Source organism: Cottoperca gobio, chromosome 19, assembly GCF_900634415.1.
Source record: "Cottoperca gobio chromosome 19, fCotGob3.1, whole genome shotgun sequence".
Taxonomy (NCBI): Eukaryota; Metazoa; Chordata; class Actinopteri; order Perciformes; family Bovichtidae; genus Cottoperca; species Cottoperca gobio.
Genome location: NC_041373.1, coordinates 4376658 through 4404093, shown reverse-complemented (window position 1 = coordinate 4404093; position 27436 = coordinate 4376658). Strand labels below are relative to the sequence as shown.

Here is a 27436-nt window from a genome sequence, read left to right as displayed (position 1 = left end):
TTTGAAAATAAAATTTATTCCCCGTTTTTTGAAAAATTGTCATTAAAACACATACAGAGAAAAATACTATTAAAAAAATATTCCATCAAGAACATAAACAACAAAACAAAACTACGGTAACCTGCAGTAACCTCTTTGTAGCAACAGATAAGTGTTGAGTAGAATATAAAAGGTCGGTGATGATGGAAAGTAAATTGGGATTAGAAGAAAAACTAATATGACAAGTATGACGACTGGGTTGAAGCTTCAGCTGCCAGGGTCAGGAAGTTGGGCCTTTGAAGGAGTGTGCGAGCGGAACAGCATGGAAGAGTAGTAGTAGAGCTCATAATTACAAGTTCTTAAATGCAGTAGGTGTGGCCACAGACGCACACCGCCCTATTGGTTGCTTGGTTTTTAAAAGTGTTCATGGTTGGAAAACACTGAGAGCCAGCTCTGTAATCGGTTGACTGGGTGCGTTGTTGATTGTTGATCATTCAGCTGAGAGGTCAAGGCTCGATCTCATCGGGCACGATGGTGAGGATGATGTCCTCGTTGCCTCGCCTCACAACCGTTCGCAGCTTCTCGTTCCGTTTTATGGCTGCGCTGACATCATTGGCCGATGTGATTCGCTCGCCGTTGATACTGATGATGACATCTCTCTCCTTCAGGCCGGCTCTGTCAGTAAGAAACATATACATAACAAGGATACTTATTATTTGACATTAACCCTTGTGCAGCGCTAGGGACATTTTGACTGTGTTAATGCATATGGGATATATTTTAGCATGGATGTGAGTTTAAAATATATCTGGAAGTTCAACCTCAGATCCTATAAGTCAATGTGCAGCCAACATACAGACAGTCAGACCCTTAAGGACAAACATTTCCAAATTGAAACTGATTCATTCCACACTTTTTGATTCCACAGCCATTACATCATAAAATCAGATGTACTATTACATCTGGCTTCCAACTGGTACCTTCTACTATTTTCCACCAGATTAATACATGCTATGTTCCTGGTTTATTGCACAATAAATAAAAATGCATCAACATTTTAATGCATGTTGTTGCTCATCATTGCCATAACTCAAGACTGTGAAAAAAACTACAACCTAGCATTTAGTATACAGAAAATAATTAAAATGTTTGTGTGGTTTTTTTAATGTAACAAACAGTGGAATTATGTAAACAAACTGATGTTTAAAGGGTTAAAGTTCTGGAAATGGACGAATATTTTGTAGTTCTGATCAGGACTGATGTTGGTTAGAGATTTTACTCAGTGAAAGTGGAAAACTTTTTTGTCCTCTAAGTATATCAAAACATTCTTTTCAAAAGGGTTTAAGGGTTTAAGGGTTTAAGAGTTTAAGGGCCACTGAGTTTAATGAAGTGACACTAATATATCTGCATGAGGATTGATATGGTTATTGAATAATACTGATTAACATCGAAACAGCTGATTGCTTTTTGGTTTGGTTTGTGGTTTGGCCATTTTTGCAATTGCCTCATGATCTACTTCCATTGCTGTAATGAATACAACCTGCCACATGTAGACCACAATAGACAATCATGGGACACATTTGATATTGTGTATTGATGTAGATCTGGATCCAGACACAGATGAATCATTTCTCAACATTTTCATTTAGTAAAGTAACAGATTCAGAGGATCGTGTAGCCTTGGTGCAGGTATGTGCTGATTCCCTGTTTCATCATATTCCGTTAGCTTCTGAGGTGAACTCAAAGCAGTCTCTTTTTGTTCCTTAAATATAAATGGCTCCTGAGTAAAGACAAATCAGAATTAGCTTAACTACGACTGAAGCAGTTTGTCCTCTGTGCCAGAAGGAGTTGGACAGTCTGGGTGGGAAACATTCAAGATTTCACTGCCAGCTTTCAGCAGCTTTGAAAGCAGAAATGAACTTTCCATATCCTGCAGTCTTTACTCACAGATAGTTCACACCCAATAAATGTGCTTTCAGGCAGATCAGATCATCCTGACTCCTGCTGCTGTTTCACATAAACTCACCAGACAATAAGAAAACAAACTCGGCCTGCTGTTTTCTCAGGTGGAACGCTGTCAACAAGCTTTTCATGTGGATACCAAAACTCTTTCCAGGGACAAAATACTGTACGTTCGGAAAGAGTGAGTCTGGAACCAACCAGCATGCATCCTTCTATCTATGTTCACATGTCACAAGCTTCATTAGTGAGAGTGAAGTCCAAGAAGTGAAACATGTGCCACTTGCTTGTGGAAATACAGCTTGTTGATGTGACATATTGGGCAGTGAACACCAGATAATGTGGGAATGAGAAGCGATGAGAGAGACACTCACGCCTCAGCTGGAGTTCGGCTGATGACCTCAATGACGTACGCCCCGGAGGTGACATCTGGGAAGTCTGACTGCCTCTCCTTCAGCTCCTTAGCCAACCTGATGGGAGGAGAGAAGAGAAAAAACAGCCAAAACACGAGCTTAATTAAACCTGAAGGGATAATGCACTGAGACACATTTTAAATTCAAACATGGAAAGCATTGCTCTGATTAATCATGGCACTGGTAAAACGGAAGATTTCCAGCTTTGAAAAGCTGGAACTCTTTTGGTCTGACTTTGATGAAGCATCGTGCTGCTGGTTGGATACTTTGCACTTATTTAATTGTTCAGGCTCAACATATTCTCCTAGCTAACACGAGCCAGGTTCACACAGGAACATAACATTATAAAACAACATGGACACTTTTCTAAAACCACTGAACAAATCCTAAGTCACTTGTGCATCTTCAGTAACTACCACAATATAAATATTCTTAAAGAACCATACTAGTACCATGTCCATGTATTAGCATATTGAACTACAAATATATAAAATGTATGTTGTATATTATTATAACAGTTTACAGTTTTTGGATTAATTTTCTGGCATCCAGGCAGCCATTGGTTTACAATGAACATTTACAGAGACTCGCAAACATTAGATCTTTATCACACTTAAAAATGGCCAATAAAATGGCCCTTACAACATACATATGGTAATTTCTGGCATAAACTGTTTTCAAAAATGTTCTTGCTGGGCGATTCAAGGACGCTAAGAATTTAAATCCATCAGGCAAAAACCACTGCATTCATGAGCTTGTGAACAAACATAGACATCAAGAATAGAACAATGTAAAATTGGGCATTTATTACAATGAAAGGGTTGTTGTATGGGAGTGTCCTTTAATGCAGCAGTGGTGAAAGTTGTAAATACAGTCAAAGCTTGAAACTGCTTCACGATATGATGATAAATTTGCCCCAAAAAAAGGTGACAAAATGTTCACTCTGACTCACAGTTTCTTTCTCTTGTGTAGTGAAAAAACGGTTACAAGGAAGAAGGAAATCATCTATAAAGTGATGTGTGATGACACACACACCCACACACACACACACACATTTGGTCTTGTATCATTGTGAGGATTAATCACATCTGTTTATTGGTTTAGACTTGCTTTAATACTCGGACAGTGAGCCTTGGTGTAAAACTGGTCCTCACAAAGATATAAATACTAATGCACATACTCCTTACCGAGGTTTCCTCCCATGTACATACAAGTTTCATGAGACGTTTTTCCTCAACTTCTCAGAGAGCTTGGGCTGTGCAGCTGATCTGGGTCTCTAAGGCCCACTGAAGCCCCTTCAGCTACAATAAATACACACTAATTATTTTATGTTCATTGGTCAGTTTTTGTTGAAGAATTTAATTTGCACTAGAGTAATGTTTAATATCCAATGCTTTGTATTGATTTCTAAATCAGGGGAATATAAATTGGCCCAATTTTTCTAGTCTAGATTTGATGTTGTTCCAAATATAGAGACTTTTAAAAACAACTGTGTCATGATCGTGATTTTGTATATCCTGTTTTATTTTTAAGTGTTCACTCCCCTTGTGTCATGTCACGTAATGTACTTCCTGTCTGTGTGTTTTCCCTCTCTGTGATTGTTGATTTGTTCCTCCTGTGTCCGTTCACCTTGCCCTTGTGATTTTGCTTCTTTCCCCAGCTGTGTCTCGTTCCCCTCGTTTAGTGTCTGTGTATATATCCCTGTCTGTCCCAGTGTTCCTTGTCATCTAAGTGTCACCCTTGCAGATGTCTGCTTGTGCGTCCTCGTGCTCCCTGTGTCGTCCCGGTTTGTTTCTCACCTTTTCCCCACCGTGACAACCTGAGCATTTCTAAAGTTGCTGAAGACTTTAAGGCAGTTTTATTTACTCCGATCACATTTTCTATAACATTACCACCCTTGTTTGTTAGGACAGTCAGGATTGAGATAATCAGGAATTTACACTCTGATCTCAGAGAAATACAAAAAATATGCATTTTATTATCACTACATGTATGAAAAATAAGGACTGTATGGATACATCTAGTGTCTGATTACAGTACTGAGAATCTGAAACCATATCCCACATACTCACGTCTGTGTTTTTAAAACAATATCTTCACTAAACAAATATTTGAGCAGTTTAATTGTCATATGGTAAAAATATTAAATGGTAGTATCTTTTTAGCTACCAATTTATTTACATATTCAACAATGTGAACGTGGGGCATTGAGCATGATGTAATCAGAAACATGAACTTACGTTTGAGTGAGACTCATCATTCTGACTCCAATGTATTTCTTCTTCTGGAATATTTTACCTGGAGAACATAAGGAAATGTTTGTGTTGTTGACAATAAATGCAAGTTATCATATTCTACTTTGACTCTGTTTGTATAGGTCAAACAGTACTAACAGTAATAGTAGTAACTTAAAATCAACAATAACATGAATTTCTCTGACATGGAAGGCAATCATAAATTCACATCTTTTGTTAAATATTATATATCAAAAACAGAACTATAACAAGGCTTCTGATAATGTACAAGAGGTTTACCAAATAGGAGTAAAGAGCAAAATGCCCACAAGCCTGAAGTTTATCTTGATGAAGGCATTTTCCTCCTTTCCATGACTTTGTCCATGCAGGTAACTGCAGGCTAACTTAAATATTTTGTATCATCTATGTTTAAGAAATACTAAACAAATCATTGCATAGTTCCCTTTTTAAAAAGGACAAAAGAAAACATACCTGCATTAGTTAAAACATGAAGCTCACTTCCTGCTAAGATACATTTTAAGATCTCGTCCTCCTCTCTCTTCGGCCCTGGTCTCTATGTATATATCACTCTGTGATAAAACGTCAGAAAACAAAGAGTGAACCTGCGAACCTTTGGCCTGTCTGTCGTGTGCCTCTGCCAGGAACTCTCTGATCTTGTCTGAGGGGATGGCAAAGGAGATTCCTGCTGTGACCTTCAGAGTGTTAATGCCAATAACCTCTCCATCCTGCAGGACGCACAAACACGCACATTAGTTTGCCTTTTTTCCTCTAACGCCCCACATTAAAAGTCCAATTTCCACTTTGTAAACAGCATTTCTGACACCATATTGTTCTTCGTTGAGCAACACGGCTGGCTGAAAACAGACTTATAATCAGAGTCAGCTGCGGAATGCGACTGTTTGCCAGGCATTACCTAAACTCTTTATTTAAATGTACAAGGACTTTATGGGCCTTGGTATTTGTTTACATGTGGATGTGAACCCAGTAATGACAAACTCTGTTTCTGTTCCCGTTTCAAAGACGGCGAGAGATGATGTAACAATTATATTTTCCACTATTTGAAAAGTAAGCATTTTTAAAGTTATTTACAGAAATCTTGGAGAGCTTAAAAACCAGATAAATGTTCTAATTAATCTGGTTAGTATTTAACGTAACAAATAGTAAAATAATACTGCAATGGATAATAGGGATAAAGTGTAACGGATAGGTAAGATAAGTAGCTAGATCCTCAACGACAATAATACAATATAAGCACCATTAGACAAAACATTTAATAAAAAAAATAATTAAAAAAAGATTAGATGATACAAATCTGACAAAAACAAACCAAATAAGTAAATATCAAATAATAAGACATACAAAATCAATTATAGAGAAGTGAAACATTGTATTTTTTAAATAAAGATTTTTTATATTTAAAATGATTTTCATGATATTTGCTGCAATTAGGTGTAAAAAACATCTGCGTATATCGGTATCAGCAGTCGGCAAAATGAGTTGGAAAATATTGGCATATTGTATGTAGGCAGAAATCCAATATTATGCATGAGGACAAATAATGTGTGAGCAAACATACAAGATGAACAATACATTTTTGAACAGGTGCACGTCTTATTTTGAAATCAAGCTTGTATATTGTTTCTCATCTAGTAGGTTTTCCTTCACTCACCAGATTGACTAACGGTCCTCCTGAGTTGCCGTACTGCAAAAAAACAAATAAGCAGACAAAGAATGTAAAAGCAAAGAAATCACAATAAGTTTGAGCGAATCATTTCTGAAAGGAAAGAACTGTGAAAAACGATTTTGGCAGATGTGTGCAGTAGACATCAATGTAATTATAAATAGTTATTCTATACACATTTAACATCAAACGATGTTATAAGTTTCCTTGCAATCAATCAGCAGATAAGGGAACAGTGGAATTAACATTGAATACACATAGACAAACATCTATTGATACAAGGTCGAGCACACACACGTGGTTTTCATTAACGCAAACAATTTGGGTCGTTACCTTTTCAGTTTTGCAGAATTAGGAGATTATTGAGAGCAAAATAACTAAACCTCATGAAAGCCTCAGTCTTTTTGTTCTCCTCAAATACTTTTCTGTCTGCCTGTCTGTGTCTGTCTGTCTGTCTGTCTGTCTGTCTGTCTGTCTGCCTCAGTCTCTTGACTCACGTTGATGATGGCGTCTGTCTGGATGTAGTCCATGTCGGAGTTGCGAAGGCCCAGCTCCTTGCCTCCCCTCTGGGTGGTGCTGACGATGCCGGTGGTGACGGTGTTCTGCAGGGAGAACGGGCTGCCTATGGCCACCACAAACTCTCCAGGACGCAGGTCTGCCGAGCGGCCGAGCATCAGCACCGGCAGCTTCATCTGCTCCGTCAAACACACATGGGAGGGAAAGGAAATATGGTTGACAAACGGATGCAGTTTGAGACACAAAATATAGATTTGTTGTTGTCTTTGAATTGTGTTAATTTACTGTATTATCTGTTTATGTTGCCTAATTGTCTGATTGACAACACATCACTGGACAGTTGGCAGGACACATCTCATCCCAGCACTCAACACGCAAACACGCACGCACGCACGCACGCACGCACGCACGCACGCACGCACGCAGAGCTAAGTCAGCACTTAGTCTGGACGAGGCTTCTTTTCATTCACAACTCAAACTCTAAACTGTAAATTGTCATGAGCGACGGCTCATTTCAGCCTCATTCCACCTGGAGGGGAACAAACTGTGCGTATCAAGGGAGAAAGAACATTCAGTCAAGAAGGAAGGAGGAACAAAGTAAGAAGGGGAGTATGAACGACAGACATGAAAGATGTGACAGATGTGAATGTGTTTTATATCTCAGGGCAGCTGTGGAGTGATGAAGACATTTCCAGGCAACCATTGAAGAGGAAACACAAACTCTTTCTCTCTCTCTCTGTGGTTGAGTTTGATTGACATGCACGAAAAGCTTATCTGAAAACCACAGGTATGCTCAACACATCTGTACATGACTAACACCTTGAGTATGTGCATTGGTGTGTGTGTGTGTGAGAGAGAGAGAGAGAGAGAGAGAGAGAGAGAGAGAGAGAGAGAGAGAGCGACGGGTCCTGAGGTCTGGATGAGTCATGGTATCTGATGCTTTGGGTCTACAAAAGCTATAAATTAAATGTATTTTTATTTATTTTTATGATGAAGTAAAATAAAATGTGGAGCCTGAAACAGAAGCCAAACCAGAGATTGTGCTGTACCTCTCCCATGTGCTTCATTCTGTTAACACCTCCATTCAGTCAAATTCCATCATGTTTGAAATATTAACTCTTAACACTTCAATCGCGACTTCAATGTCAAAGGACTCGGAAGTATTTACAGGAGACGACTGGAGAAATCTGGAGTTCATAAACTTTGTTAAACTTAACAAAGTGGGGTTTGTTTATGAAATGAGAAGACTACCAGGAATGTGTAGCAAAGGGAGTAAAGCAGTTGAAAGGCCACAGGGGCCCATTGTTGATCTCATGCTTTCAAAATATGGCTCTGATAGTTTAAAACATTTACAAGAATGGTGTAATGAATGTGGTTTCCCGCAGGAGGATCGTTGAGTACGGCACAGCTAGGGAAACTAGGCATGATCTCCAATGTTATTTTATACTATGTTAATTCTGCTATTTCATACTATTTTTATAATGCTACTTCAGACTCATTTACATCAACACTGTGATTATTGTTCTGTAAATGCTCTTATTCTGTCTAATCTTGTACTAATTGTTATGTTTTTGCTGTGAAGCACTTTGGGCTGCAATTCTTGTATGAAAGGTGCTATACAAATAAAGCTTATTATTATTATTATTATTATTATTATTATTATTATTATTATTATTATTATTATCATTTCTGCATTTTTCCCACCAGCACGGAATTGTTACAAATGTCAATCTAGAGTGATATAAAAGTTGCTAATATGCACATCTAATTGTATCTGATTTAGGACCACACATGAAAGTATCCCACATGCTATTTCTGCTGTTCACACTTATGATAAAATAAAAAAAGATATGAGTCACATATGTGCAAAAGAGAACCAGATTCGGACCACATCTGCAGTCTGAACGTAGCCGAGATCACTGAGTGATCATAGGGTTTTAATTAGAGCCCATTATTAAGTATATATCTGCTTATTTTTCTTTTTGTACACATAATACAAACAAACCTTTTTTTAAATCCCTCAAAAGAACTGTGACCAAAATGTGTACTGAGCGATACGTTTACATTATACAGTGAAAACAAATAAGAACTTTAGTGGACAAAGTATGTAATAGAGACATGTAAACATTTTTTAAGGACTCTTTGCATGAATGTATGTCTGATTTTTCTCGACATCTGTTGATCCGATCGACTCCACATTTGGTGGGTGTATTACTCAGGACCTAATGAAGCGCAGTGTCGAGTGTGAAGTTATTTGAATAAATGGTTCTCGAAAAAGCTGCAAGAAGCAATACTGGAGGCCAAGCTGAACGGGCAATGCACGAGTTGTTTCTAAATGACCTCAAACACAAAGCCATTTCTGTACTGCAATTTCTTATTGCTCACCTAAACATAAAGTACACTTTTGTTGTGTTCTTTGTCAGTTTGTGCTAAAATAAATTTTGATAAACCGCCTTATTACCTGCAAGTTAAGGAACTTGAACTTGAAATTGCATTAGTTATTCTAATGAGGTCAGTCCCTACACCACCACCATGCACACAAACTAACTCCCTCTTAAATCAAACCTATAAGGACATAAACAATGTGCTTATGAATGGACTCATTCAGCTCTTTTAATCAGAGCTTTACTCTATCCGTTAAACATAAAGCCCTCTGTTCGTCTGCACTGAACCACATCCAGAACTCAAATCATCTGAAGCCATGCTGCGCTCCGCCCACCAGGAACATGACTGTGTTTCTCTCTCTGTGGTCTTCAGGACGACAGCACTTTGTACAGGGTGAGATCACAAAGCCGAAGAGCTGTGTTCATTTGTAATTTCAGAGACGCCAACACAGCAGAGCAACCAAACACAAAGACCACAACAAGGAACAAAGCAGTGGTTTCTGTCTTCTCCTCTCATATTTCTCTTCTTCTCATTATCCCTCTCTGTCCATTCATCTAACGTGCATTAAATCTTGAGTACAGTAAACATGTTACAGTTACAGTTAACTCACATCACACACACACAAACATGTCTCACTAGTAAAAAGCCATGCAGGTAGTTCTGGCTTTATGTAACAAGGATCTTCCCCTCTGCTGCTACCGCATTACTATGGAGAATTTAGTTTTTAGCACTGAGGAACTGAACAATGACTTTGACACAACAATTTGTCTGTGTTACTCTATACAATTCACAGATTTAACTGTAAACTGTTTTCAATGGGACTATGTTGCAGGTGTAGATGGTTATTTCTTATGATATTCCGTCACAACGGAAGTGGTACTGTTTTCAGGTAGCTTGACAGCAAACACAAAACGTAACTAGGCAAACTTGCAACTGGTGGATGGTTATATGTAGTGAGTGACTGATGAGGGAATGAGGTGAGCAGGTGGGCGGGGAAGAAGGTAACTGCAGAGCAGATGAAGGAAGTGGGAACAGGTGTGTAGAAGTGTGGGGCTGTCAGGTGACGGGGAATAGGAATAGGAAAGTCTGAGGGCATCAGGTGGATGTACGGAGAATGTCAATTAAAGTGTCTGGGGTATAGGGAATGTGGCTGGAGAGGAGGGACACAGGGTCCATCCCAATATCACTCCTTGATTCCTCTTTCCTCAATTACTCGACCCGGAAATCGGAGGCTTCCAGAGGAGAGGGAAGCAAGGATACATGAGTGCAGCCTACGCAGAAGTGTTATCGCTACACATGTATAGATGCTCCACAGCTGGCAGAATTCAAACAAGCCATGACAAGCACCACTTAATGAATTCCAGTTCTTACAGTTCCGTGGGAAGAGACACAAGTGAGGGAAAGGAAGCCATAAATAAGGTAACCCAGAGAGACAGACATGAAATATGAAGACACAGATATGAAGGTCAAGAGTTTAAAGCTGCTGTAATCAAATGTTTGTATTAGTTTGCTGAAGGGATAAAAGATTGAAATAAAAAAAATAACAGCACAGATAATTCACTCTCTTTGCAAACAACTATTACTCAAATCAAATTACAAATAATAACAGCTATTTGCTTCCTGTAACTTTAAAAATGATCTCTGTCGCTCTTTGAAAGCCATAATTCCTGCATCCCTCCAGCTAATTCCATTCAAATGTTAAGTTGAAAGTGTCTGCAGTAGCAGCAGTAGTTCTATCATCAATCACAGTAAACAACAGTATTAGTCCAGTATGGATGAGATGCTGCTGATCCAATCAGCTGAGAGCGGTTTCGAGGAATATGCTCATTAATATGATCGAACACCAAAGAGCTCCTGTCTGCACATGCTCAGAAGACACCTGCCTCAGCGGCAACAGAACAGGCCAACACTGGGGACTGAAACACACACTTGTATAATAAGTAATGATTTACAAATATATTCTGTTCAGTGTTCAGTTTCACCAAACTATGCGCTAATAGGAATGATAATGATGTAACTTGTCCCACCCTAACAGGTGACACCAAATTAAGGGAGATGTCAATAAAGTTTAGTTTGTGAACACCCGCACAGTTCTGAGAAGAGGTCCAATCAGGCACCATGAAAACACTTGGGTGTAGGGGCTTTAAAAGCAAAATAAGATATTTTTGTGCCACTTGGGAACAGAAAGCTGTAAAAACACTAACAGTATCACGTAAACTGGAAACATAAGATATTATTTGTAGTCCTGTTTCTGGCTACGAGGGGAATTTAAATCCAATATTTACTCTCCTAGGGCAAGACATAAGGGAAGAAATGAGAGGATTCTTTTTATTTTGCATTTCAATAATAAAATTGAACAACATTTATATATATATTTTCGACTTTTTGAATTTATTCTCGACATTTTAATTAAATTTTTGACTTTATTCTCGACTTCTCGACTTCTCGTCTTCATTCTCAACATTTCAACTTTATTCTTGACATTTTGACTTTAATCATGACATTTCGATTTCAATTAAAGAAGGAATCTTCCTCCTCCGTTTTCTTCTCCTTATGCCCTGCCAAATACTCTTGTGTACTTTTTGTTCTCCACCAACAACTGAGAAAGAAACGGTCTCTTTAACCGCTAAATGCTTCACTGTGTTCACCAGCTGGCCGTTAACTTTGTCAAAAGATCCTAACAAGACACTTTGACCTAACTCAAGATCTTTATCATTATTACAAAGCTAACAAAAGAGAAGTCTGTAGAATTTACAGTGACAAGAATTTTATTTAGTAGATAGTCAGAAGTGAGCATGAAGGCCAACGAGGTGAACAAAACCTTTATGTCTCTGTCCTCTGATAGTTATGAAGCAGAAGCTCATCTGCCCTGAACATGCAGCGACACGACTGATTGCTTCGTCTGCAAACACTTCACTGCAGCAATTACACCTAAAAGCTGTTTAACACTGACGTGCTCTATGTACACAGAGATATTTATTAATAAGTGACTATATTCCCGCTATTTCTAAATAGGACTGATTTATTGAATCTATAACACTTCCTCTTCTGCTGTGATTTGAATCAGTATCTAGTGGAATCATATAATTCGCCTTTCAACGTCAATATTTGGAAAATAAAACCAAAAAAAACTTTTCAATTACAACACTAACAGTTAAATTCCCATGATCACAGTTTTTATGTGCGATTACAGTAGATATTTTGGGAACTCTCCTCTCTATTTTGTTACTTCTTAATCAAAGGTTTAGATCCTGTAGGTGAGATTGGGACAACCTGTTGCTGCTCAACTAAACTCAGTTTAGCTCCCCAGGTTATATAATCAACATCACAGTAATAGGAACAGTGGATTCATCTACAAAAACAAAACGCAGAACTACAACAATCAGACAGTTGAGACAAACCTCTGTGTGTGTGTGTGTGTGTGTGTGTGTGTGTGTGTGTGTGTGTGTGTGTGTGTGTGTGTGTGTGTGTGTGTGTGTGTGTGTGTGTGTGTGTGTGTGTGTGTGTATTGGGATGGATGTGTGGGAGGGTGGAGGGCTGTAAGTCATTATTGCAGAAGCACAGTTGCCTCTTGGGTTTTTGTGTGCATGTAAACCACAACCACAAGTGTTGAGCAGTTTGAGGATTTCTGCACAATTTCATCCCCTGAAGCTCCTGTTACACCCAACTGCTCCGCCCAAACATGCCGGGGAAAACCATGATCGTCTCTTTCTGACCGGCAAACATGAACTCACATCCTGCAGTGTCAGTGTCTCTGTGTGTGTGAGTTCATGTTTGTCTCTGGGCTCATTCTGCCCATGTCACATCACATCTAAAGTTAAGACACACCTCGTACCTGAGTTTAATTAAACTTTTCAGCATGTTTTACACTGACCACAACAGCAGCAGTTTGTTTTAGAGAAAATATATAATATCTGTCAAGTGTCTAAATCAGTGGTCCCCAAACTAAGGCCCGCGGGCCGGATACGACTAGACTATATAGACTAGCCCCTGTCAAATAGAACGGAATAATGGCGAAAAGGTTAGGTAAGAGAAAAATTGATTCAGAATGCAGGGTATTTAACCTGCAGTGGTCAAACGATTATTTTTTTGTTCAATGCAAAGAAAAGGCTGTTTGTCTCATCTGTTATTTCTGTGAAGATCCCGGAAAGGGTTATTAATATTTGGTTATGTGTGGCTTTCTGGAAAACAATAAATGTTTACGTTTAGGCACCCCTGCGATCGTCACACTTTTTCTGTTACAAACTGACCCCGGCCCCCATCAGAGAAGGGAACAATTATGTGGCCCTCACAGGAAAAAGTTTGGGGACCCCTGGTCTAAATAGTGGAGCCTGTATGAAATAATGAGGAATTCAAACACTTTTTCCTGCCATATATGAATATCTGACAAACTGCGAATCACAGAGGCTCAACCAGAACATTGTTACATTAAAGTAAGTGCAATCATATCCAAAATGATGTCCTTAATTATATAATTAAAATGACAAAACTTTACCAAAACAATATATATACATTTGGCAAATGTATAGTTTTCTACAAAAAATATAGCGGTTATTTTTCAACCGATGACATTACCTTATCCTCCCAGTTTCTGTCAAAATAAAGTCTGTCTGGATTAAAATACAAATCTGGTAGCACCTCTGTTACACCAATAATTCACAACTATCTACTGCAAGAATTTAGAAAATGAATCCTATATACAGTTATTATTATTGCTGTTGTTAAAGGTTCTGTATTACAGAACTGACATGTGGAGAGTTTCAGTGTCTCACTGTAAACGTGATTTCCATCAGCCTGTTAGTTTACTCTATGGAAGCAGATCTGCTGATGGCAGTTCAAGATGGCAGGAAGGATGTTTGTGTATCGCTGGCATGAACAGGTCTGAACTAGCTCTCCTGACAGACTGGAGGAGGCAAAGAAACAGTTAATTGTTTCTAAACTCTTAGCTACCTAAATCAGTTTTGTTTTAAAATGTATTTATTTTATTTGTGTGATCAATGAGGATGGTAACTGTATTAGTTTATATTTTATGGTCCAAATGTCACAGTACTACTTTGAATAACTCATGCAGGGCATATGCATATCTGTAAATACAGCCATTACAGTCTACATTTTAAGACTGTTCAAGACAACAAGGTTTCTCAAATCTTTATTTATTTTAGATTGTGAAACAGAATCCAGATCAGAGTTGGGTAATGCATCCTGTTTGCCTTCATAAGCACAGCTGGACTTCATTTCTCTTATTCCCTTAAGTCCATTGCCTGCTTTCTCTTATTCTTATATCTATAGATCCATAACTTTAATAGCTACATTCAGCTCGAGTCAAATGGCTGCTTTTAATGCTTTGATACTTTACTTGGTTGCTAAATTGGGGGAAATGGATCTCTGACTCCTCTGGGCAGATTTAAAAACAACATGGAGAGATGATATATTGAGCAATTTGTTCTAATTCGTGAATCTAGCATGAACTGGATGACGTTCTCCTTTTAGTGTCTGAGTGCATAATGTTGCAGTTCGGACTTCCCAGTGTCTCACAAAAATGAGACCTTCTTGTTTTTCTATTGTACAAATGTTGTGGAAAACCTCACTTCCTGAACTGAACCCGGCCGTTGAGTCATCCCTGGACCAAAACAAAGTGCGGCGATAAATTAGAAAAACCTAAATGAACCGGTTCCCTTTGTCTCCTGACCTGCTCCACAGATATCCATTTTCATGAGTCATGGTATTATTATTGCTGAGGCGCCTCGCCTCAAAGATCACACTGGGCTAAAATAAAAACCAGGCTTTCCATTTAGGGAATGCTTACGAAGAACACATTTTCCAAAAAGGAATAAATACCTGAATTTACTTTGGAAAATAAAACAAGAGAGAAAACACAAGTCTGTCTGAGAGAAGATGAAAAAAGAAAGAAAATAAAAGAGAGGGTCACAAGAGGACACAAAGAGAGGAACTTTTCAGAAAGATGCATCTTTAAACTGAACCAGACACAGAGAAAGGAAGAAATCGAGGCAAGGTGCATTTTCTTGCGAATGATGAAAAATAAATCTTATTTATGCTAAATCTCTACTAGATAACTCCTCTTGATTAAAGGGATAGTTTGGGGCTTTTGAAGTGGGGTTGTATAGATCTGATACAGTGCACGGCACAGCTGCACTTATTCGTAGGACTACAGAAGTTCTATGGTTGAGAAGATTTACTGCCAAAGTAAAGGGCTTTTTGACGGCAATGTAAAGCAGTGAAAAGATTTAAACATGGCGTACACTTAAAGCTTGGGTTGGTGACATTGTAGAAGCCAGCAAGAGTAAACTAGATAAAAAAAATTATACAACCAAAAAACCAGCTCAATGTTGTCAACTCTTGTGAATAAGTTTTGCTTCCGCCCCCATCAACAGCAGTATATTGCTTTGCTGCTGTGTTGGTACTCCTGTCTGTTGCTCAAAACTGGCTGGCCGCCATCTACACTGACAATCAAATAAGCGTTGTCTCAGATTTATGGACGACACATGAATAAGCAAATAAATTATATTGTACACAAGTAAGATTCATCATTCCTCCAGAAAAAAAAGAAAAAAAAGATCTGACAAAGAAATAAGCACTGCAGCCAAATAGCTCTGGGACAAAGAAAATCCCTCCCAGTAGTCTGTCAACACCCGATTGTTCCTCTGCCATTGCTCTGCTTCCACAACTACAAAAAGTTCTGCAGACTTGTAAGAAAGCAATAGAAATGCTGACGCCGCAAATTTAGATTAAAAGATTTCTCCATTATAAGGCAACTTCAAGATCAAATTGAAGGGAAGATAAAAGGAGGAGTCCCTACAAAGACAATAAAAAACATTAAGAAGATCTCTCTCTCTCTCTCTCTCTCTCTCTCTCTCTCTCTCTCTCTCTCTCTCTCTCTCTCTCTCTCTCTCTGCTCACCGGTGCATCAATCTCGATTAGAGCAATGTCAGCCTTCTCATCCACATCTTTGATCTTGGCGTCGAATGTGGCTCCACTCTTCAGCTCCACCTGGAGGAAACAAAAACAACAATACATTACATGAACTAGCTAGCACATTGAATACAATTTGTCACAATAACAAAATGTGAATATGTTTCCCTTGCACTCTCTCTCTACAATACAACTGCTTTGCATACCTTGATTCTGTGCTTGTTGGCCACCACGTGGGCGTTGGTGATGATGAGTCCGTCTTCTGATACAATAAAGCCAGAGCCGCTGGCTACTGCCACCTCCCGCTTAGAAAAAATCATCCTGAGCAGAAAGGAAGAGACAGGTGCATATTTCTGAGTAACCTCAAACAACAACGTGAGGTCACTAAACCTAAATAAATGAATGTTAAATAAAAACTAAATATGCTATCCTTCTACACTTGCTTCACTCAACTACAGTGTGTGCTTTGATAAATTACTAAGTTACACAGTGTTGGTTATAATTACATTTGACACTAAATGGAAAGTCATAGTCCCCAAAGTTATTACAATTAATCCCGAGGAGGACATGAATCTATTAAACAAATTTCATGGCAATCCATGTAATATTTCCCATTAAGGCCAGATGAATGACCCTGTAATGTTTAATCTAGCAAACATTATTGATCAGTATTTTATTTTCTCTCAAGTACCCCCCTGATATATATTTCAATTTTTCAATGTCCAATGTGGGATCTGTGGATTGCAGAGGAAATAATTAAAACAGCTTTGGTGTCTCAAAATTATATATAAAAAACCCCACAAAAAAACCCGAACAAGAGTCAACCTCATGAAGGCGCTAGAGCAGGGGTGTCAAACATGTGGCCCGGGGGCCAAAACTGGCCCACTAGAGGGTCCAATCCGGACCGCGGGATGACTTTGGAAAATGTAAAAATTAGTTTTCATAAAGTAAAGTACTGTTCCAGATACCTGTGACTAAATGTTTTGTGCCTTTGTAGATACACTGTGATCTGTAAGTTGTAATGCACATGTGTAAATTATCAAATGAGGCATAATATTGTTGAAATTCCGTATGACAGAAACAGCATACGTTTTTGTCATACGGATATGTGTAACAGGGCCTTTAAGAAAAAATTGTGCAATTTCAACAATATTGCATACGAAATATCGTATATATATATATATATATATATATATGATACATTTTGTACATTTTGTGATACATAAGTAAGTGATACACTATCAATAGGTTAGACATGCGTATCTGTATATATTCACTTTTCTGATCCGATCCGATGAAAAGTTGGACGTATTTGGACTCTGACAAATTTTCGTATGCGCCGGCATGCATTTCTGTCATACATGTGACAGGGCCTTAAGAAATTTCAGGTTGTTCATAATGTTTTGTAAAAAGATTAAGTTTGAACATTTTCAGAATGTACTTGTACTTTTTTGCACTAAAACGAAGGGAAGAATTTGAAGTTGTCGTTATTTATAGGTTATTATGCTTTGATTTTACTGGTCCAGCCCACTTCAAATCAATCAAATCAGATCAAATTGTGCTGCATGTGGCCGCTGAACTAAAATGAGTTTGACACCCCTGATCTAGATGAAAGTTCAGGGGATCAACAACGTCAAAAGATTGTAATCCGCCAGTAGACCATGAGTGGTATCTATTTTTGGAACCATGAGATGCCAGTGACACAAGAATAATATACTGGACCAAACGTCACTGACTTTAATTAAAGTCCCTTGATCCTTCTCTTATCCCATTTGAACCTTCCAAAGTAGAAAGGCCGGTTCAGGTAGTTTTTCTTACTTGCGGTACAGTTCAATGTGAACGACAGCAGGTGCAATCTTCTCCACCACGTCAGCGATGAAGTTGTACTTGAAACGAAGACTGTCAGGGTTCTGCTGACCTGAAGGGGGGGAAACACACCGTAAATTACCTGCATTACACACACACACAAACGCACATGCACATACAATCACAAAGCATTCAGATTAATGGCTGATCACATCATTAAATCAGTCGAATGGATTTTGCTCGGTAGCAGCACAGTTACATCAAGTCAAGTCCTGTTGCCAGGTTAGATAAAAACTTCAATGTTTAAATGTTGCTAACTCGGCAAAACAATATACTCGTCCACGAGTTCAATCTGAAGCATGGTGAATGCTGTGTGTGGTGCAGCGCGGTGTGATTGGACATGTAGTGGCTGAGTTAAACCCAATCCAGATGTGTAGTGCAGTGACAGTCTGAGAGCAGCTGCAGGCTGTCTGCTACTCCCACTGATGCTTATAAAACAAAGGAAATGACTCAGAGCCTCAGAAGATACAGAGAGATAGCAGGGAGGGTGTTTACTGAGAAAATTGTTGCAGTCCATGCATTACCTTACATAACCCCATTTCATTCCAGCGATGCTACACAATCTTTCTTCTCTCAATTCACTGGTCATTTGTAAAACCTGAAGGGACCATTTAGTGACGTAAAAGCAGCACACGGGACGAGACTTTGAGATATTATGGCACTATTAACCTCCTTACAGTGTGGGCGAATTTACCCGAAAATACCTACAAACAACATACCCAAAGTAAATTGAAAGCTGCTCTTCAACCATTTGCACCAGCTGCATGGTTTTGGGCTAATTCAAAAGATAACTTCTTATTGTTCTTGCAAAACAGTGAAGAATCACTCCAAGTGCTTCTGGCACTAGTGGTCTGAATATACTGAATTTGAAGAAAATACACTCCGCCAGAATTTCTTTGTTGAAAAAGATGTCTGAAGATGGGTATAACTGGTAGTCCCGAGCTGAAATACACAATAGAAACATAGAACCAAGTGTTATCAAGTTCACCACCAAATTTCAGATAAAAAGGGATAAAAACTTAATTTATTAGACAGGTTTGTCCAAGAGTAACACCAGGCGTACACCAACTGTGCAATATGTACATGTACATGTACATATTATAATATTTATTAATAAATATTATTTTTATTTATTTATAAATAACTAATATATACCCATATTCCCTGTTAGTAGTAATCACACAGAGTAAGTGAAGTATAAAGACTTTTTTTTCTTTTTTTTTCTGTACAATAAATAATAAATATTATTTTGGAAATACATTTTATTTTGAAAAAACAAACGAAGGGAAGTGACGCATCAAACGAAAGAGGCACTCGTTTTCTATACGATGCGCGCGCCACCAGGACGCTGAGCTGGTCCAGGTTCAGTCTGTAACAAAAGAAGTGGGTGGGCACTTTCTTATCAAGTTGACACTCATTGGCTCATGAAGGTTGTAAAAAACCCATCGAAGCTCCGATTGGCTCAAATGAAGTGTCAATCTAATGCTGAGAGCCCGCGCTAAAACCAGGATGTGTCTGAACCGTGATGAGCACATGAGATGTTCGTTATGACTGTTTATGATCACACAATGTAAAAATCGATCAGCTGATTTCACAGATTGCAACACCTGTTCATGGACTTTTATCGATGTGACGATGTTCACAGTGGATATCTTTTACCGGAAACAAACGTGTGGACATCTGGCAATGGCTTTTGGGCATCTTTTTCAAAATATTGCTGAAAGGAGGATATTTAGGAGGCTTTATAGGTAAGTGGGCTCAAAGTTATGATTTTGAGTGTACTTGCTAGTTTGAGAAGCTGATTGTACCGCTGTTGTAATTTTCATCTCCATATTAAAATACACGAGATCCTAAGCTTTCCAAAAATATATATTTTTTTAAATTCAAAAATGTATATGTACAGGCGCAATAAGACACCTGATGGGCCCGCCGGCTGGCCAACACACGGAACAAAGCCATGTTTGTTTAGGATGAAAACTCTGACATATCATAAGCAATCAGGGAAACATGATGAAAACATTGAATTAAGAAGCAGCAGCAGCAAATAAATGCAATGAAATATATCATTTGTTGTGCTATAATCTTAGACATCTCTGTTCATTAATGGTGAATTGCAAATCCTGCAGAAATGTACACACTTGTCTATTTTTTTTATCCAATGTTTTTATTTTTTTATTTTAGTAGTAGTAGTTTAGTAGACCTCTCTGGGAATCATCACCTTATCGTGGTGGAGAGGTTTGTGTGTCCCTATGAACCTGAGAGCTGTGTTGTCTGGAGCCTAATGCTCCTGGTAGGGCCTCCCAAGGCAAATTGGTCTCAGACGAGGGGCCAGACTAAGAATGGTTCAAAAACGACCTCATGATAGAGAGGGAAAGGAAAGGAGAGACCCTGCCCGGAGGAAGACTGGGGCCCCCGTCTGGAGCAAGGCCCTGAAGGAGGGCCTGACAGCGAGCGCATGGTGGCCGGGTTTGCCACGGAGCCCGGTCAGGCACAGCCCGAAGGGTGGATGGATGGATGGGTGCTTCCCATCCATCCATCCACCACTCATGGGAAAAAACGCTGGGGTCGGGTGCGCTGTCACACGGGTGGCAGTAATGGTCAGGGACCTCAACGGACCAGACCTGGGCAGCAGAGGCTGGCTCTGGGAACGTCACCTCTCTGTGGGGGAAGGAGATGGAGCGCTACCAGTTGGATATGGTGGGGCTTACATCTACGCACAGTCTTGGCTCTGGAACCGTACTCCTGGATAGGGGTTGGACTCTATTCTTCTCCAGAGTTGCCCAAGGTGTGAGGCGTCGGGCGGGTGTGGGGATACTTACAAGTCCCCGGCTGAGCGCCGCTACATTGGAGTTCACCTCTACACCTTCAGGTTATGGGGGGGGAAAACTCTGACTGTTGTTTGTAACTATGCCCCAAACCGCAGTTCGGAGTACTCGGCCTTCTTGGAGACCCTGAATGGAGCCCTGCAGGGAGCTCCAGTAGGATGGATGGAGACACCTGGAGAGGCGTGATTGGGAGGAACGGCCTCCCTGATCTAAACCCGAACGGTCGTTTGTTGTTGGACTTCTGTGCTAGTCATGGAATGGCCATAACAAACACCATGTTCGAACATAAGGATGCTCATAAGTGTACGTGGTACCAGAGCACCCTAGGCCAAAGGTCAATGATCGATTTTGTAATCGTATCATCTGATCTGAGACCGCATGTTTTGGACACTCGGGTGAAGAGAGGGGCGGAGCTGTTAACTGATCACTATCTGGTGGTGAAAGACTCTGGACAGATCTGGTAAGCCCAAATGGGTAGTGCGGGTGAACTGGGAACGTCTGGAGGAAGCCCCTGTCCTGGAGATCTTCAACTCACACCTCCGGAGGAGCTTTTCAGACATCCCTGTGGAGGTTGGGGGCATTGAACCTGAGTGGGCGATGTTCAAAACCTCTATTGCTGAAGCTGCGGTGATGAGCTGTGGTCTCAAGGTCTTAGAGATGGACTTTCGGTCGGCACCAAGATGCTTCTGGAAAACCATCCGGCACCTCAGGAGGGGGAAGCAGGGAACCATCCAAGCTGTGTACAGTAAGGGTGGGACCCTACTGACTTTGACTGAGAAGGTTATCGGGCGGTGGAAGGAGCATTTTGAGGAACTCCTGAATCCGACTAACACGTAATACCTAAGCTAATACCTCTATGGTAGAGGCAGCGCTGGAAGCTGATGGGGGATCATCGTCAATATCCCTGACGGAAGTCACTGAGGTAGTCAAACAACTCCCCAGTGGCAAAGCCGCAGGGGTTGATGAGATCCATCCAGATATGCTGAAGGCTTTGGGTGTTGAGGGGCTGTGTTGGTTGACACACCTCGTCAACATTGCGTGGAAGTCTGGGACAGTGCCTAGGGGGTGGCAGACCGGGGTGGTGGTTCCCCTATTTAAAAAAGGGGACCAGAGTGTGTGTGCCAACTACAGGGGTATCACACTTATCAGCCTCCCTGGTAAAGTTTACTCCATGGTACTGGAAAGGAGGGTTCAGCGTCAGGGTGATACTGTGGGAGGTGCTGCGGGAGTATGGGGTGAGGGGGTCACTTCTGAGGGCCATCCAATCCCTGTACGCCATCCAATCCCTGTACGCCCAAAGCGAGAGTTGTGTCCGGATACTCGGCAGTAAGTCGGACTCGTTCCCAGTGAATGTTGTCCTCCACCAGGGCCGAGCTTTATCACCAATCCTGTTCGTGATTTTCATGGACTGGATATCGAGGCGTAGTCGTGGAGAAGAGGGGTTGCAGTTCGGTGGCCTGATGATCTCATCGCTGCTCTTTGCAGATGATGTGGTCCTTATGGCATCATCGGTCTGTGACTTTCAACAGTCACTGGATCGGTTCGCAGCCGAGTGTGAAGCGGTTGGGATAAGAATCAGCACCTCAAAATCTGAGGCCATGGCTCTCAGCAGGAAACCGGTGGATTGCCCACACCGGGTAGGGAATGAGCCCTTACCCCAAGTGATGGAGTTCAAGTACCTCGGGGTCTTGTTCGCGAGTGAGGGGACGATGGAGCGAGAGATTGGCCGGAGAATCGGAGCAGCGGGGGCGGTACTGCAGTCGCTTTACCGCACCATTGTAACGAAAAGAGAGCTGAGCCAGAAGGCAAAGCTCTCAATCTACCGGTCAATCTTCGTTTCTACCCTCACCTATGGTCATGAAGGCTGGGTCATGACCGAAAGAACGAAATCACGGGTATAAGCGGCCAAAATGGGTTTTCTGGGTGAGAAGCTCAGCCATCCGTGAGAGACTTGGAGTAGAGCCGCTGCTCCTTTACGTTGAAAGGAGCCAGTCGAGGTGGTTCGGGCATCTAGTAAGAATGCCACCTGGGCGCCTCCCTGGGGAGGTGTTCCAGGCACGTCCAGCTGGGAGGAGACCCCGGGGAAGACCCAGGACTCGGTGGAGAGATTATATCTCCTCACTGGCCTGGGAACGCCTCGGGATCCCCCAGTCGGAGCTGGAGGATGTGGCCCGGAGAAGGGAAGATTAGGGTTCCTTACTGGAGCTGCTGCCTCCGCGACCCGACCCTGGATAAGCGGTAGACGATGGATGGATGGATGGATGGATAGTTTAGTAGATCTATCTATCTATCTATCTATAACTTCTTCATTGACTCACATGAATGATATAACAGTGGTACTGTAAATATGATTCCCAATACAAGAATGTTAATGCAGCATGCTCTTACTTTTCCTTGAGACTTACTGACAATAATTACATTGATTGTCCCAGTGGTCACCAGTAAGCCCTGCACAACCATTTAAGTGTAATGTGATAAGTACCGTAACTGATCACCTATCTAGGTAAACACTTAAGTTAGTTGTTGCTTTAAAGATAAAGTAATATGTAATGGACTACTCTTTTTCATCAGTGACCCACAGCTGACTGTGAGCAGCCTTTAGTAACAGGATCATTCCCCTGTGACTCCAGGTCAGGCTGAAGTCTGATTCAAGTCCAACTCACATGACTCTAGTCTACACCTCTGCTACAAACTGAAGACTTTTTCTGAGGGTCTCCTCCACTGCTGCTGAAGAGTTTCTGACTAAACTGTTTTGCTGTGAACGTCAATGAGTAACGCAACAGCAGGTACATCTACCATAGACAGGGAAGGGACGTCAGGAAGTTCTGCAAGAAGTGACTAACACAAATTTGGGTTTGGTGTCTTTTTATGCAATTTGTAAATAACAGGACAAATACAGTATAACACCTGTATTATTCCTAAATACAAAAGAAAAAGCTGAATAATTGTTCATTGATTTTTTTGGCAATGTTTGTCTCTGTAACTGTAACTTTCAAATCTAAAAACGGATGGTTTGCTTTGTAAATTATCTGCCGTGATGGAACGTATATATGTGATTTGTAGTTGCACAAAACTGTCTTCATAACTATTTGAGCAGTTTCTCGTTTTTGACAAAAAGAAAAGTCTCCTGAATGCAGCTCTAACATGCCATCCCCAAAAAAACATTGAACATTATGTGAAATCTCACAGCTGGACGAGCCTGAACTGGGAAAAATTCCTCCAGTTTGTGAAAGAGTTGAGTCACCGTGCAACGTGTTTTGTTGATGCTGTATCCAAGCCTGTCAATCTGACAAAGAGCTCACCAGCCTCTACAGGAAGCAGAAATAACAATAAAAACTAAAAATAATAAAGGGATCCCTTCAAATCTGGGTTAAATAACCTATATTGACCCAGATAAAGTCTGTTTATGAAGTGTCACTGACATTTTCCAGATTTCTTTCCTCAGCTCAAGAAGTTCAAATCCTCAGAGGAGGGACGGGAGGAAAGTTAATGAAGGAGATGTGGAAGTATAGGAGATGAGACAGACGAACAGAAAGAGAAAGTGACTCAAAATAACAGGAGAAAGGAGATAAACCTCCTCGTTTTCTGTCCCTCTCCACATATGAAGGAGAAAAGGGATGCATAAAGAGAAGAGGAAAGGGACGAGGAGATTTGAAAGAAGGGAATATTATGTGGGAGGAAGAGAGAAAAAGAGAAGAATGGAGAGGAGGCAAAAAAGAAAACGAGAGGAGGGATGGAAATAAGGAAAGATAAGGACAGAGCAGAAGAAAACTCCACCCTTTTCTTCCTGGCATGGATGACAAGAGAAGGAAGATGATAAGATGGAAGGATTCACAGGAAAGGATGGATAAAAAAGAGGATAAGAAGAAGGTCTCTCTCTCTCTCTCTCTCTCTCTCTCTCTCTCTCTCTCTCTCTCTCTCTCTCTCTCTCTCTCTCTCTCTCACACACACACACACACACACAGGGGAGGCACTCAAGACCTCCTGGTCTAATTTCAAGACATTTTGACCTTGTTAACACAACACAAAGTGCATATGTATGTGTGTGAGAGAAAGAGAGGGAGAGAGATGGGAAACAATCCAATTTTTAGAATTTGGTGCAATGCGAGGCACTGTAAGAATTGGACTGATCAGCAATTGGAAAGATGCCAGAGAGACAGACACAGACAGACAGACAGACAGACAGACAGACAGAGATAGAGACAGAGAGAGAGAGTTAAAGAGACAGAGTATGAGGAAAGGCAGAAATGTACCTTGCTTCTAATAACATAGTAAATGTCAGATACTGTAGCCTACATTGATGCTGTAATTTATGAAAATACTAAAATGTCCTTTTACAGGAGTTCAAGTTGTGATGAAACGTGTTCAAGCTGCATTGTGCCAGATTTAGATCTTCTGCTGCGAAACACAAACTAATGAAAATGTGCATATTCTGCTGTCATTACACACATGTGGACTGTAGAACCCAGAGGTTTTTGATGGGAAGTCGTTGATGGAAGAGGTTAAAGAATAAGACTATGTAACATTTACTAAACTACTGTGGCAACAACTGACTACAATGTAATGGTAAATGCTAATATGCAAAGTTACAGTAGCTCAAGCAAACTTACTCGGTTACATGGAAATATCGATTAAGTTTGCCAAAAGTAGGAACTGGCTTCTTGCAGAGTGATGCTTTAGTTTCCTTGGATTGCTGCTATTTCCATATGCTATCATGGTGACACAGAAGGGCAACAAAACAGATTCATAGTTCACTTCATGAATGTGTCATTTACACTCTGATCAAAAGATGGAGAAGAAAGCTGAAATGCTGAAGTCATCCAAGTTCATATCCACACATACACACACGCACGCACACACATAACAACAACAAGCTCTCACCTTTCCCGCAGGTTCCTCTCTGGATGAAAATCACCGGCGGCTGATGCAGCTTCAACGCCCGGTTGCTGACGCGCTTCAGCTCGCAGATGTTCCGGTATGAGACACCGTCGCTGCCGCACACCGGATCGGAGTTGGTGCATACGCAAACACCGGCCTTACCCCTCCGCCTGACGGTGGCAGACACCTCCACACCGTCGCTCACCACACACTCCATCCCCTCGGCGCACCCACGGTCTCCGGTGCCGCCGCACTGCTCACCCTCGCCGGACGCGCACACCGGGCAGCAGTTGCAGCTGTCCAGCACGTCGCCGGCCACGCAGTCCGCGGGGATCAGCGTGCACTGCGACTTGTTGCACATTTTGGAGCATTCAATGACGGAGCGTTTGGCTACACGCGACCCGGCGATCAGATATGGGCAGACGTGCAGGGCCATTACGCACAGGAAAAACTGGAGACGCATGATGTGATAGTCCTAAAAATAAACTCACAAAGAAACAGGGAGCTGGCCTTTAAATTAATGTAACATATCACGTTATAGTTTAGAAGATTTAAAGTGCGCTCCTGGGCAGTGTGGAGTCACGACAAACTAACTGATGCAGTGTGAAACTTCTGTGTCGGGGCTGACCTGTTTATAAAAGCTGCTGGAGAAACACAGGAGGCGATTGGTGGGCGTGTGTGACGTCAGAGGAGTGGAGGTGTGTGTATGTGATGGAAGTTGTGCATGATGGAAGGTAACTGTGCAATTACTCAAGTATTGTACCTAAATGTAATTTACTTGAGTATTTAAATGATGTGCTACTTTATACTTTTACTCCACCATATTTATGTATTTGTACAATCTTCTCCACTACATTCATCTGACAACTGTGTGCAAATCACATGATCAACTAATATGCAATGTATATACTGTATATTAAACTATCTGACAGTATGAAGTCATTAACATTAGCTTTAAGATACAACAATAAATAACACATAAAAGCCGTGAGGCTGCCTCAGACAAACTGTCTGGATGCTTCATCAGAAAAACTTCAAAAGCAGACTGTAGAATTAAAGTTTGTTTTTGTGTATATAAAACAGAGCTGTGCGGTGTTTACCTCATGTGAGACTGATCATGCTGTCAGTCAGCTATCTCTGAAAAGTTTAAATAATTATTTTAATGAGTGACATACGTATGGTTGCCCCCTTTACTATGAAAACTAGTCTATACATGTCAGTTGTTTTTATTTTACTGCCCCTCACATAGTCTCCAGCCACTTCTCACTTCACAGGTTTTATTAATTGTTTCTAAGGACAGCTGTTTCTTCTTCTTACAGTGTAATGTACTTTCAAAATAAATAGTGCACTGATGCATTCTACAGCCTCCTCTGTCCACCTTCTATGCCCTTCAGTCCAACTGTAATCGTACTCTGCTCTGCTGCTGGCTGCACATTCCCATTGACCTCCAGTCAGTGAGTGCTGGTGTGCAGCAATTGATTTTTCCAGAAACAGAGGCAATTCAATACAGTGATTGAAAAGTTCAGCTACTTTTCACAGTTGGACCTGTGTTGCATCACATTTTCTAAGTCAGAATGACACACTTTTATGGGTTTCAGGAAGGAAATATTTTTAAAAAGAGATACTGAAGAGCAACTGTGTTGTCTGTTCTCTAACTATGTTCTCTTCATGTGTGTGTGAGGCTCATAATCTGGCCTTGTGTTGTTTGCTTCCTTTAAACATTCAAGTGGATAGATCTCAATACTACTC

The 27436-nt window shown here is 40.7% G+C and overlaps 1 protein-coding gene across 1 annotated transcript; it reads right to left on the bottom strand.

Moving 5' to 3' along the window:
• On the bottom strand, positions 1 to 26279 carry LOC115024747 (serine protease HTRA1B-like). The gene is made up of 10 exons (XM_029456569.1): positions 25691 to 26279; positions 17937 to 18036; positions 16325 to 16439; positions 16107 to 16196; positions 6785 to 6979; positions 6276 to 6308; positions 5217 to 5331; positions 4592 to 4649; positions 2313 to 2408; positions 1 to 654 (listed from the first exon to the last, which is right to left on the bottom strand). The coding sequence occupies exons 1-10, from the start codon at positions 26148 to 26150 to the stop codon at positions 486 to 488; spliced, it is 1431 nt and encodes a 476-aa protein (XP_029312429.1). The 5' UTR covers positions 26151 to 26279; the 3' UTR covers positions 1 to 485.
• Positions 26280 to 27436: the final 1157 nt, after the last annotated feature.

Bases quoted from the DNA above. Each gene is read 5' to 3' on its own strand.
- LOC115024747 (XM_029456569.1), bottom strand. From the start codon at position 26,150: ATGCGTCTCCAGTTTTTCCTGTGCGTAATGGCCCTGCACGTCTGCCCA. The intron at 16,197-16,324 runs GTATGCAAAGCA...TGTTTCCTCCAG, and splicing joins CCAACAAGCACAGAATCAAG to GTGGAGCTGAAGAGTGGAGC. The intron at 655-2,312 runs GTGAGTGTCTCT...TCTTACTGACAG, and splicing joins AGCCGAACTCCAGCTGAGGC to AGCCGGCCTGAAGGAGAGAG.